Source organism: Penicillium macrosclerotiorum (assembly GCF_028827735.1).
Source record: "Penicillium macrosclerotiorum strain IBT 26536 chromosome Unknown utg000014l_segment0_segment0, whole genome shotgun sequence".
In the NCBI taxonomy this organism is placed as follows: Eukaryota; Fungi; Ascomycota; class Eurotiomycetes; order Eurotiales; family Aspergillaceae; genus Penicillium; species Penicillium macrosclerotiorum.
Genome location: NW_026643093.1, coordinates 175361 through 188767, shown reverse-complemented (window position 1 = coordinate 188767; position 13407 = coordinate 175361). Strand labels below are relative to the sequence as shown.

At 47.8% G+C, this 13407-nt stretch overlaps 5 protein-coding genes across 5 annotated transcripts; 3 read left to right on the top strand and 2 right to left on the bottom strand.

Moving 5' to 3' along the window:
- Window positions 1-450: 450 nt before the first annotated feature.
- Window positions 451-1059, bottom strand: N7462_011643 (RidA family protein; the record flags this gene model as incomplete). The annotated part of the gene is made up of 4 exons (XM_057083357.1): window positions 451-597; window positions 671-844; window positions 909-922; window positions 990-1059. 4 exons carry the CDS (start codon window positions 1057-1059, stop codon window positions 451-453), a joined length of 405 nt encoding a protein of 134 aa, XP_056927770.1.
- Window positions 1060-1350: 291 nt separating this feature from the next.
- Window positions 1351-1593, top strand: N7462_011642 (FMN-binding split barrel-related protein; the record flags this gene model as incomplete). Its single annotated transcript, XM_057083356.1, has 1 exon — window positions 1351-1593. The coding sequence occupies one exon, from the start codon at window positions 1351-1353 to the stop codon at window positions 1591-1593; it is 243 nt and encodes an 80-aa protein (XP_056927769.1).
- Window positions 1594-2509: 916 nt separating this feature from the next.
- Window positions 2510-3039, top strand: N7462_011641 (YciI family protein; the record flags this gene model as incomplete). Its single annotated transcript, XM_057083355.1, has 4 exons — window positions 2510-2613; window positions 2664-2719; window positions 2780-2943; window positions 2998-3039. The coding sequence occupies 4 exons, from the start codon at window positions 2510-2512 to the stop codon at window positions 3037-3039; spliced, it is 366 nt and encodes a 121-aa protein (XP_056927768.1).
- Window positions 3040-4219: 1180 nt separating this feature from the next.
- On the top strand, window positions 4220-5035 carry N7462_011640 (sulfotransferase family protein; the record flags this gene model as incomplete). The annotated part of the gene is made up of 1 exon (XM_057083354.1): window positions 4220-5035. The coding sequence occupies one exon, from the start codon at window positions 4220-4222 to the stop codon at window positions 5033-5035; it is 816 nt and encodes a 271-aa protein (XP_056927767.1).
- Window positions 5036-5449: 414 nt separating this feature from the next.
- On the bottom strand, window positions 5450-13339 carry N7462_011639 (uncharacterized protein; the record flags this gene model as incomplete). The annotated part of the gene is made up of 1 exon (XM_057083353.1): window positions 5450-13339. The coding sequence occupies one exon, from the start codon at window positions 13337-13339 to the stop codon at window positions 5450-5452; it is 7890 nt and encodes a 2629-aa protein (XP_056927766.1).
- Between the last annotated feature and the right edge of the window lie 68 nt (window positions 13340-13407).

Genomic DNA, 13407 nt, shown 5'->3' with positions numbered 1-13407 from the left:
GACTGGAACACGAACCGGGACTTTGTGTAGTAAAACTGTAATGATATATCCTCCACCTTTCCACCAGTACCATATTGCCACTTCCCATCGGGGGTGCAGGCTTTATGTACCCCCGCGAGCCATACGCACAGAGGACTGTGCTATATCCAGTATCGAATTAATCCCGATATATTCACTTCATTTTCATGAATTTTGTCGTATGCAGCTTATTCGTTGCCAATCTTGAATCTAACTTAACTCTCTCACAAGCTAAAGTTGACTTTCTAAAGACCCTAATTACTTTTTAGAATTGATGTATCACGTCGTTTATATATCTTAATATTTAAGGAACGTTGAATGTGGGAACACGGCTCGGGTTGCAGGCCAACAGGTTTTCGAAATTTCCCTAGATTATCATCGCAAGCGTGTTGTTACATTTGACGGCAGAACCCAATATTAATTAGGTCTTATCTACACCACAGCAATGAAGTCGACCTGGATTTCAACTCCAGCAGGTAGTTTGGATACCTCGATCATAGACCTTGCAGGCCGGTGTGGAAATGCTGGATCATACACTGAGGTAAAATCAGGCATCATATTCGCATTCATGAGGTAGACCTTTCATTGTTCATTAGTTTTCATACACAACTGGCGGCTTTAATGAGTGGATGATGCCGTTGTGATAACTCACCACGACTTTGACCACTCGGTCCAATCCAGATCCCGCTTCTTTCAAAATGGCCTCCGTGTTTTGGATGATAGCCTTGGTTTTTTCAACAGTCGACCCTTTTATCAAATTCCCATCAGCGTCTGCCGGAATTTGGCCGGACAGCCAAACATGGCCACCTGCTTTAATCGCTTGGGACTGCAATCAATACGTCGTTAGGACTGTTGTACATTCTCTACCGTTGCATGCCTCTATTACTTACATAATGCGCAAAGGCTTAAGTTAGTTAAGAACCGTACAATGTTAGTCACTATTCGGTATCTCTGGATATAAAAATACTTACGGGCGTAGGCTTTCTCAGTATGGACGCTGGTCACCGTAGATAATTTGGCGATGTGGGGGAGGGTATTCATTGTATGCAATGAGACTCGACTGACAGGCAAGGACGGACGAAAAAGCGAGCCGCTTGTAAAGCATATACGTCGAGGAAGCATGTTTTGCCGAACAGATCATTAAGCTCACGTAGCCCTGAGAGGCTGTTCACATACGTCTTGCTTTATAACGGTCGGTGGTTGTCTCAGCGTCGGTAGGGGGTCCCGACATCGGTAGCGGGTCCCGACTTTGTTTCTCATATAAGCCTTAAGGATACCTATCGCAATCTAAAAGAAACCGAGGAATGCGTTATTGACACCGTTTCAGAGACTATGGTCGAGGCTGTTAATCCGAGCTTTATTGATGCACCCTATGGAGTATCAGAATGGGAGATCTCAGGTCTTCACGAAGCACCTTCCACTACAGTGAGACTATCTCGCATTGCGGAATCTGTCTTTAATATCGAAGGAAAAGTGATCGATATTAAAGAACTCACCGATCATCAACGACAACGCCCTGGAATGAGTATTGCGGCGAACGTTTTGGTCAGAGCGACTCGGTTCTGGGTGAAATAAGGGACTGCAGATGCAGAACACAGCCATATAGATCTTGAAAAGCTTCGACCACTTGGGCAGCTTGGCGATATTTCTTATGGACGTGTCGTGTCGACATTCGAGAGGCCGCGAAGGAAATGGGACGTTGAAGCTCCTAAGAGTTAAATTTTGGCGAAGCAAGATGCTGTGAAGCCTAATGCGAATGAGAGACCTTGTACTTTAAATTTAACAATTAGATCCTTCTCCTAAGCTATACTTCCTGCTTCATAGGTTCGAGATTTCTATGTTTCCACAAAAGCAGTTCATCTGGTCATTTATGAGCCTGCACTCCTGGTCAGGTACCACTGTAGATCAATTAGTGTTGAGAAAGCTACATAGGCCTTAAGGGGCGCACGTGGGGAAAGACCTGACTCAAGAGCGAGTAAAACAAGGACAGAGGGGACAGGGGGGACAGGGAAGAAGCCCAAAAAAATTCAGGCTATCGCGAAGGTCGAAGCTGATGGGCCCCACGGAAGACAGGAGGAGAGTGAACAAGAGAGCGTAAGGGCCTGTGAGCAATACGTGCCTCAGGCAAATACAGGCTTAGATCACTATCACTAACTAACTAACTAAGTTATTTAACCTGATATGTAGCGGAGGGGGACGGTTATGCACGGCAGATCTTGCTGTTACTGTAACAGGCCGATGCCACTTGGTCTAACCACACATCGGGAGCTAGCTCCGACAGGCAAGATCTTGGAGCTGAGTAGGTCGGCCTGCTACGCCGCTTTTTCATATATTTATTGAACTTTGACAACTCTTTTCTATATTTTACTCTTCCGGGATTCTCGTCTCTGGGATCTATAGACAGCTGTCTTGTCTACCCAATATAATGTTTTCACACAGGCTCGCCTTTCGTTGCCCCGCAGCATTTGCTCGATCCGCACAGCAGATCGCAATGAGTCGTTCCCGATATATGGCGACGGCGGGCAAAAAGAATGAGTTTCTTTGTATTATACCTGATCGACCAAATATTTCGAGTCTGAGAAAGACGGTTAAGCGGTGAGAAGACAGGATTTTCAATTAGGAATTACGCTAATGTAGCATATTAGCGGTCACTACGAAGGAATCCAGCCCTTGATCGCCCAGGGCAAGCTTGTGGCCGGAGGTTAGTCGCGATAGCCATTGAGTTGCATTGGGCTATGCTGACAGGCCTCATGAAAATCAGGAGCCATCTTCAAGGAACATCCGGAAGGAGGAAAAGAAGCGCAATTCAAAGGAAGTGTGATTGTATATACAGGCAAAGATGCTGAAGAAGTCCGCGACATCATCAGTAAGGATATATACGCCACTAGCGGGGTATGGGATCTCAAGAAAATACAGATCTTTCCCGTAAGTTATTGATCCGAGGACAGTAAAAAGAGGTACTTTAGCTAATTTTCCTAGTATGTGCCCGCCGTTCGACTGCCTCTTCCCAAGTCATGTTGATAGTCCTGCGGCCCAGATATTTCAGATAAGAGCCGAAGAGCCAGATGTAATTTTCCCGCACTTGCTGTGACCAGCTAGCGAAGCGTAGCGCATGACCTGGAACTCATAACCTAAGAGTACAATCATTTCTTCGAGGTAGATGTTACCGCCGTCTCCATTTATGTAATAGCATTAGCTTATCATGACCTCCTTCTGAGGGAATAGAACATCATCTTTACATCTACTCAGCTTCCTGCTTGAACCAGTAGAGGCCGGAAATCTCAGATAAGTGAATACAGAGGGCTTCGATTACCAAGGGTGTCATGATTCGTTTCCGGCTTATACGGCTGTGAGGTGTGTAAATGCTTCCAAATTGTCACAAATTGTTGCGTATTTGATGACAGTGATGGTCTGCTTGCTATATTCAGCCTGTTCGAGGATTCAATCTCTATTATATCATGTATGTGAAAGGGCTCTTCTGGCGGGAGTCTTGGGGCGATATTCCTTGGAGTAATAACGGTAAGCAGGAAGCCACTATGCAGGAAGCTGCTGATTGTCAAGAAAAAGGGAGGTGAGGCGTACGGAGATAGCTTGTGTATGCTACAGAAGTGTTGCATAAAATATATAGATCATCATACAGTAGAAAGCGGTTTAGACTCAAGCACTTAAATCAGTATCCAATCAGAATTCGCTCATTTCGGGTTTATTTTCCGAGAATCAAGTCTCAAGAGTGCGAGGTCAAACTGAATTCGAAAACTACCGTAGCACAGAATCCCTATGAAAGTATGTTTACAAAATGAGATTAAAAATCAAGCTTGACTCTGGCTTTGTTGGAACAACTTCGACTTCTACTGGACAACGGAAAATCTGAACCTAACCGTCCGACCTCCATGATCTGATATTAGAATCTAGCTCCAATCTATTGGAACCTTCACGTCAGCATAGAACAGCTCAGAGTCCTAGATAAATAGACGCCCCTAATCTAACCGCCCATGTCAGACTACTTCGACTTGGATCGGCACGCAAATTCTAAGCTGGTAAGCACTAACTTGAGAGTGCGTTGTGGGGGCTACTTTATTTATCCCTTGCTTTGGGGAAGTTTTCTTTTTCTTTTTTTGTCTTGCTCATCCAAGATTCTGTCATTTCTGGTTATCTCGCTCTGGCTCTGTTGACCCTTAGACCCTAGGTTGAGTATTCGTGAATGGAAGCTCAACGTGAGAAGAAAGTAGCGGGCGGCCTGCTGATCATCAATGCGGGTCTCTTCCGTACCGCAACAAAGTCTATGGCGCTCGCATACCAGATCCTTGGCTTCAAAACACACCATGGCCTTCTGGAGAAAGCCACCGACACCCCGTGGGTGCAAATTGAAAAAGCAGCTGAGGCGACCTGGCCATCTGCGCCCGGTGCCTGCCCCAGACCGCCATTCACTCGCACGGACTGGGACGAGCTATGGGGGAATAAATATGATGCCGTCACCGATTTAGCATCGCCCTTCACTCTCGAGCTCATCAAGGCCTACCCGGATGCGAAAGTGATTATAGTGGAGCGTGAATATGCCAAGTGGTGGCCCAGCTTCCAGCATGAAGTCCTGGACCGAGTTATGATACAGCCCATGGCTGCTATCAATGGCTTCTTGGCGCTTTATCTAATGGGGATACCGGCTGTGCAAGCGATGCGGAAGATTCATTTTGGCTTCTTCCATGCTCAAACCAGAGACGAGATTTTGGCAAATGCCCAGAAAACTTATGAAGCGCACTATCGTGACGTTCGGGCTGCTGTTCCGCCAGAGCAGAGGCTTGAGTATAAGATGGGCGATGGCTGGAAGCCGCTATGCGACTTTTTGGGTGTGGAGGTTCCTGATGTGCCATTTCCGAGAGAAAATGATGCGACTACACATTCGGAGGAAGCAAAGGCGAGGACGAGGTTACTGTGGATTACTAGCATCAAAATTGCCGGGCCAGTCGTGTTTGGGTTGGCTGCACTGTGGGTTGCCTTTGCATTTAAAAAGGCAGATTGAACCAGAAAGGTGTCCATTTAGTACTAGTATTGACCTGGGGTCTTCTACGGTGCCTGATGTAGATAGAACCTACTTAGGGGAGAGAAGTCGTTCAAATTAGTAAACAAACTATCAATCCAGACATTGTGCATTATCTGTTTTAGGGATTTGAGAGTCATTATAAATTATCTACAGCAACCATGCCTACTCAATCGATCTCTAATAAGTTTGCTCATACTTTCCAGAGATATACGAGAATTAGAGTATGGTTCTATACAGCCATCATAGAATTTGTACAAATCAAAAAAATTGTTCTATGGTATATACTCAAACTCATATTTTATCCCAGAAACGCCAGATTTTGATATGCCAGGTCAACCCCAATCAAAACAAAAAAAAACAGATAGGGGCATTCAAAGAGCCCTAACCGATATTCTACCAACCACGTCTTTTGCCACGGTGCTCCAGACCCTTCTCACGACGCTTCTCTCTCTTCCGGTCGTTTCGTCTCCTCTTGTCACGCTCAAATCGCTCAGGTTCGGCAACAGCTTCAATACGACGCTTGGCCCGTCGGCCTTCACGACGCTCCTTAACTTCATTTTGGACCTTGGTCATCTCACTGATGTACTCGGTGGTGCCAAGCTTCTTTTGCAAGGAGTCGAGGACCTCATGGGAGTTGGCAACGATAGCCTTGTATGTGTTCTGGAATGTCTCGTCCGAAGACCGAGGAGCCGGAATGGAGGAATCGGTTAGGTGCTGCAAGGGAAGCAGGATAATAGACAGTGATGGCTGGATTTGCTCTGCTTCAAGGTGACGAACGAGCGAGCCAAGGAGCGCAATAGAGGCAGTTTTCGGGATAAGAGCATCTGCTCTAGTTGAAATAACCTCTCGGCGCAAAAGGGAAGAGATCTGCCAGAAGATATAACGAATGGCTGACTTGGTTGATCTTATGCCACTTGCTGCACTTTCATCCTCGTCATTGATCACGCTTCCGGTATCCTCCTCATCCTCCGGTTCGGAGTCAGCGTCTTCAGCATCAGTCTTTTGGAACTCGAGGCCATTTTGGGCACAACATCTACCAAGGAAGACAAGATTTCGGACGCTTTGCATTGCCAGCTCCTCAGAAATTCCCGGAGTACGAAGAGATCGAAGACTAGCGCGGAGAAGCTTCAACATGGCCTCTTTGTCTAGGACAAGACCCGAGCTACCCTTCAAAGGTATGGAGACATAGCCAGCCGCAGCATTTGTCTTTGCCACATCGGCCAACCACATTCCAACAAGGTTAGCAGCGCATGTCTTGACCCAGGCGTGAGGGAAGAATAGTGACTCTTGAATAGCTGCCCAAATGGGCGCGCATTCCAGGCTGAGTGCAAGTGTCGGCACTGTCTTGCAAAGCTTTGTGAAAAGTTGCAAAGCAAAATAAAGGGTCTCCCAATTTCCGTCCTCTTGATCATCAAGAACTGATTGCATCAAGTCTGGTAATATGCCAACGACAAAACGGCCTTCTTTGTCTTTCTCCGTTTCCTCCGCCTCGAAGAAAATTCGCATAGCCTGCAAACCAATGCTTCCGAGTGCCATGTTGTCGGTCTGTTCAAGCCATGTGTGAATGGGGATCAAGATGGTTTTCATCTGTTCCCTATCAGCTCGACTGTAAAGCTGACTCAACAGCGCACCGGCCATTTCACGACACTCCGATGACTCGTCATTGGCCATTGAGAGAACAACAGGAAGGAAAAACGTGCTGATGATGTCTTGTGCGAGCTCCGGACCAGTCTTCGAAAGTAACAGATGCACGGCTTCTAAGACTGATTGACGCCCCTCCTGATGCTTATATTCCAAGTTCTTTGCAAGGAACCCGAGCTGTTTGGACCAGCGGCTCTTGGCTTGAGGGTATTCGATCAGGAAGTGGATATATGTACCTCGAGCAAGGTCACGCGCGGAACGTGTCTGGTTAGTGACCATCATCTTCGCGATTTGGTCTACCAGTTCATACATCTCAGGTACAATGAACTTTCGTGACATAACAGCGCGAATGAAGTTGAAAGTTACACCTTGGCGGTCAGGTTCCTCGATATCGGAAGCCAGGCGCTGGAGAAGGTATGCAAGATGTCCATCACGAAGCTTGGTGCTCTTTCGCTCACGGAGTATGGCCGAGATCAACTTCAGTGATGCCTGCGCAGCTTCACTGTTGGTGCTCGGGGACTCTTTGATCATCTTCACGGCCTCAGTGAAATAGACATGAGAGTTACTGTCAATTTCCGGAAGCGGAAGTTTGATGATGGTCGATAAGAGTCGCATAGAAGAAGTCTTTACTTCCTCATGAGCCTGGACCAGTGCATCGCCGATGATGGGAAGAAACCCAGAGAGATTGCCGGCCGTCAAGAGAGAACCGAACTTATTGAGAACAGCACGCATGACGTCGAGGGCAAATCGTGTCAACTTATAGACATGAGAAGAAGTGGTGCCTCGCTTCTCGCCCCGTTTGGCTCCCTGTAATCTTACCAGGAACCGCTCTTCAATTTCAGACTTGCGATGGGTGTTTTTATCAGTCGATACGTTATCCTGATAAGACTCCTTGATGACTTCATAACAGAATACCAGAAGGTCACGGCTTTCGGCACCGGGGTTCCTCAGAAGACCAATACCAATTCTTCTCATGAGTTCATCAATCTTCTTGACAATATTCGAGTTGAGCTTCTCCCGTAGAAGTGCTTGAAGGGGCCGAACGAGACCTGATAGATGGCCGATGGTTGAATTTTTGGCAAGCAGCTCCATCGAATCGTAACTTTTGCTGCTCTTCACTTCCTTCATCTTGCTGACATAGTCCTCGGCTTCCTTTTCTTGGCCAACAGTGCCAAAAATATCATCCATCACAACTGCCACCAGCTCTGCCACGCAGTAATCTAGGTCGCCCTGCTTAAATTGATCCGTCGTCGTGACGAGCATCGAGTGGACAGTGAATGACAGCACGTGCAGCTGGTAACCGCGCAGAAGGGTGTTCCGCAGCTCTTTCAGAATGTAGCCAAAGTAAACGGGGCCAAGCAAGATTGCAATGTCATTGAGTGTTTTCCGCGCAGTGTCACGGGAGTCTTGGGCCTTGCTCTTGAGGATACTGCAGACATCCAGAAGGACCGGTGGCAGACGAATAGCCATATCTTCCTCGGGGAGGATTTTAAGAAGCTTGACCGTTGTGACTGCGGCAGGCAGACGCAAGCTCATTTCAGTCTCCTGCTTGTGGTGAATAAAATCGGTCAAGAATGGAATGAAGTTGGTGGTCAGCTCGGTGGAAACCTTTGCGATAGAAGGGGCGCTCTTGGCGAGCGTGCACTTCTCGGAAAGATCCATCTTATCCGTATCGTCATTAGCCTGCTCGGAAGCCGTCTTCTTTTGATCCATTGCATTAGTAAGGGCATCGGACATCCGGCCCAGAAGTCTGAGAATGTTCTTCTCCATATCAGGCTTGCTCTGCATATATCCGCGGTATCGTCGGAAGGTGGCACGGAACTGGGCCCAGTCCAACCACTCTGCTAAAGACCCAATGGTGGCGAGTGACTCTGCAATTAGATTATGACCACTTTCATTCTCTGCCTCCTCGAAAGCGAAGTGTTCGATAAGGGGAAGGAAGATAGTTCCAAGGTTGGAAGATTGGATTTTGCCTTTAGTGGCCTCTCCAGCCAGTCGACGTAAAGCTCTCATTCGACGATGTTGCTGAATGTGAAGGATGTTGTTGAAGAAAGAAGCCTCTTCATCATCGCCAACCAGAAGGACATGTAGATCCTGCACGGAAGGTCTAGTGGGATTCATCTTGACAAAGTAACCAAAGTTGGTAATCACCTCTGAGCGGATTAATTCTGATTTTTGACGAATGCCGTATTGCATTGAGGGGAGCAGCACATCATTCACCAGTGTTTCAAACCCCTCTGATTCGGTCTCAGATGCCGCTCTTTCAATGAAACGCTTCACACCAAGAGAGGCGCTGGCCCGAGTAGACAGCTCCTCTTCGTCTCTGACATGGAAGAGCATGTTGAAAAGAATCGGTCTCCATTGCTTCGCATTGAAGGTTTGGGATAGCTCCTCGTTGATTTTTATAAAGGCCCTAAGACGACGCTCATAATCAGGCTCAAGCCTCCTGATCGAGCGCGAATTGAGGTCTGCACATAACTCAGCAACCTCCACAAGCTCCTTGTCGTGGGAAGCAAGTGCAGAGAAAACTCTTGCCAAAACTTCTCGATTCACATCATCCTTGAAATAATCAAACATAGAGGACACGGCCTCAAAAACCTTTTGGGAAAGTTCAGCATCCTCTTCAGGGTTATACAGAGGCAAGAAATGCTCAAGAATTCGCAAAAGACCAGACTTAGTCTTAGGGCTGACACGGTCGGGAGGCTGGCGGAGTAGGTAAGTCGTAATACTGATGAGGCTAGATGTCTCACCAGAGGATTCAACGCAGGGCGCAATCAGCGACAGAGCATTGACCCCGGAGAACAGAACAGGTTTGGACGGGCCTCTCTTTAAAAGTCGACCGAGATGGGAGAGCGCATGTTCCAAATAATCAGAAAGAACTTCAGTTCGAATTTGTTCTGCTGGGATATCGGACATGACTTTATCTTCATCCTCTTCATCATCATTCGTTGGCTTCTTCCCATTGGCTAGCTGAACCAAAGGCACAAGGACCTCATCTAGCACAAATATTTTGACTTCATCGCGTGCGGATTCAATTCCAAGGCAGTCGATGACCTTGGTCAAGACTTCTTTGTTGTGTTGAACCAAATAGAAAGCGGATTTGGGGGAGGAGGCCCAGGTGTGGAAGAGACGAAGCATTCCCGAGACACCCTGAGCAGTCTCGATAGGGAACTGCTCCAGCCTATTGTTGATCAACTCGTCAAAAATTAAGCGGACATAAGGGGTCCAATCAAGATCAGAGGAAACTGAGAAGACCAAGTTAAGGCAACGGATAGATTCCTGGCGAATGCTCTGGTACACAGCCAAAATTCGCTCGTCATCGCGATCGACGTAGATTGGATTCTTCTCATTGTACAGAGCCCTGCATGCTCGTACCAAACAATACATGATAACATTCATTGTCTGAATGGAGTAAGGCGCCATACGACTCTGGAGGGTATCAAAAACGGTATCGATCATCTTCAGCAAACCAAGTTGTCTTCTTGGGCTGAGAAGCTCCTCCGAGAAGACTTTTTCATCATGGTCTCCATCCTTTCCAACGGCGACATCCGCGAGAGACCCAAATGAGAGATGAATGAAGAGTCCGAAGTCCTCTTCAGAAAGGTGAGACAGCGTCCGGAGGATGGCTTTGCGTCTTCCGGTTTGACCACCTTGGTTGGAGCTAGCGCCTGCCTTCGAAATCATGCGGCCATACAGCAACCGAAGAAGCACGGGTAGTAGAACAGGGCGATGCTCCTGTTCGATCAAGCTGTCCTCGCCACCAACGCGAACAAAGACAGCCAGCTCATCCTTGAATCTAGACTCATCCAGGATGTTCAACAGATTCTCTTGATATGGGAGGATGTGCGAGTTCTTCCAGGTAAAGAGTGCTTTGAGAGCAGATTTTTGAATTTCAGAATTACCATGGCAAAGTAGACCCAACACGGCGTCGTAAACTTCCGAGGTCCTGAAGAGCACCTTAGGATTGAGAAACTGTCCGAATAAAGCAAGCATGGACAGGCGATCTCGGAAACCCCATCGAATTTGCATGTCGTCAGGACTGTCATCCCCGGTCTTCGTATCCTTACTGGGAGGGGCATCATCTTGGTCATCACGAAGTGCCCAGGATAAGAACAGGGGTACAATTTGGCGCGAGCGCTTTTCAGCGACATTTGGAGCTGCATTCAACACGCGCAGAGCATGACTGCGAGGAAATCCAGGCACAAGATCGGCAATGATATGATCTTGTTGAAATTGCTGGAACAAAGCGATTGAAGGAGCCTGGCTAACCTTCAGATTAGTAGCGATAACGCTCTCGGCCTTGCCAACGTTGAAACACTCGAAGTTGCTCGAGACAAATGAGTTTTCATCTCCATCGTTTGTTGAATCGTCCCCAGCAGCATCCGAGTCCCGCTCCTGAAGCCACTGGATGGACAAGTCTGAAACAATCTTCTCTCCCTCCGGGTGCTCGCTGATAGTCTTCAAGGCAGCCGCGGAATCATCCCACAGCTGGGCTAGTTTCTTGGAGAATAGTCCAAAGCAGAAGTAGGGGATCAGGCTAGCCATCCACCTGCGAGAAGCAACCTGAGGGTAAAGGAGGGCCAGTTTGCGAATGTTCATTGAAAGTGTCCTCGCAGTCTGTAGGGTCAGTTCGCTCTCTTCAACCTCAATGGCCAAAGCGACTGGAGAGGAATCTTCATCCGCAACTCGGAATATCAGCTGTTCCAGAATTTGAAGCGAAACAAGTCTCAATCGGTGCGATGGACTAGCCAGATTGAGGATCAACTTGGATGCAAATTCGTCCACCGGGGAATTTTTCAAATCCAATGCGTCCATCGAGGAAACGAAAGCAAGGACTCCTTCCAGGAAGAGGGGAAGACGGGAAAAGTTGGTAGAAGCCGAGAGGACTGCTTGCCAGAGATTGGAATCAAGCTCACCAGCCCGCTTCGCCAAATCGACATAAGTTTTGAACCCTTGACCGAGATAGAAAACCAGACCATCGGTCTTTTCGTTGACTAGCTCGGAACTAGCATCTTGCAGTGCAGATGTTAGGCTGGAATGCAGCTTCGTGAGAACAGTCGAAAGGGTGGTGGAATCTGCAAACAGGGAAACTGCCTTTGGAAGCTTCACTAGGGCGTTGAGAATATTTTGATCCTTCGTTGGATACTCCAAGGAGTCATAGATACGAGACTTCAAGTCATCTGGACAAGAAACAAAACCCGGCTTGGCAGTTTCTGGTGTAATACAACCAGCCTGGTTCAATCGAAGTAGCGTCAAGCACATCTCCCACTCCTGTTCCTTCCAGGACGAATTGATGAATTTCTGGAAATAAGGTACCAACAAGCTTTGAAAGCGCTCTGAGCCCCACTCAGAAAATGTGTTGCAGAAGTACAGGAAGTACTTCGAAAGTGGCCCGCCAGAAACAAGCTCCATGAGAGTGCGCATGAAAGGCAACATTTCATCCATTGGCGATAACTGGAGAGCGTAGGCGACGGCAGCGAGAAGTTTCGGAATTGCCTCTGGGTACTCATCAGGACTGGCAGACACTTGTTTGAGAAGTGACACAAGGGTCTGGTGGACAGCCTTCCAGTCTCGGACTCTAGAGCCTTTGCGAGTTGCCACACAAATAAAGATCAAATGACAACATTGGAAAATATTAGGGTTTTTGGCTTCCTTAGAGCGGATATCGACATATTCCCGCACTGTATCGAGAATAGGCCCAAATGTGTCGGGAGTGGTATGATGGATGAGGTTGATCACAAGTCCAAAAGCAACCTCAGAAGGAACACGGTTGTTCTCGTTAGTCGGGGGGATTTGATCCAAGACACAACGGAGGACATCAATTCCATTGGAATGGAGCCCATTGTTCACACCCTTGATGGCATCTGAAAACATGACCATCAATCCCTCTTTATAACTGTCCACATTTTTTCCCTCGTCGGCGGCCTTTGTGATATCGTCAAAAAGGAAAGAGACGGCATTCTCAAGAGGAGACTTGTTCTTGTAGTATACAAGGCCTGCCTTACGAATGAGGAAGGACATCGATTCGGCAGCGAACCGGGCGACGAACGGCTTTTGTCGCTCCTTGCCGAGATATGGAGTCATGATGCTGAGCAGCTGGCGTAGATCAGGGACTAGCAGGCGCGATAAGAATTTGAAAATCCATGCGAGACAGGTAAAACTCCATTCGACAACCTCGACGTCCGGGTGTGTTGCAGCAACAGATGCTACAAGAGTGACGGCTGTGGCAAAATGCTTCTCGAAACGAACTCCTAGGTCTCTGGCAAACTGTGCAAGTAAGCTCAGCAGAGGCTCAACAGAGTTATGGTCTCTCTTCTCAATAAACTCCACCAACAAGCCCATGATCTTCTCTTCGTGGTACAAGATCTGGGCGAGGCTCTCAGAGAGGTAATTGACACGACGGGCGAACTGTGTGAAATTATCGGACAAATTCATATCAACCCAGTGGTCCAAGGCTGACCGAAAATAGGATGTGGTTTCATCATCATCTTCACCAAAGCTGGCCCGGCGCACGCGATGGATCGGGTCGATTTTGAGCTTCGCGATGCGCTGTGAGAAAGGCTCCCATCGGTGGGATTTGGTGGTTTCGGTGCCCTTTTTCAAGCGCCTGGTGGGCTTGGCCCGTGAGCCTTGCGCTACCATCTTGACAATGGGAACAGGTAGCGCTGCTGACGAGAAAGGTGCTCGGGGAACTTTTTGTCCTGCCCGCA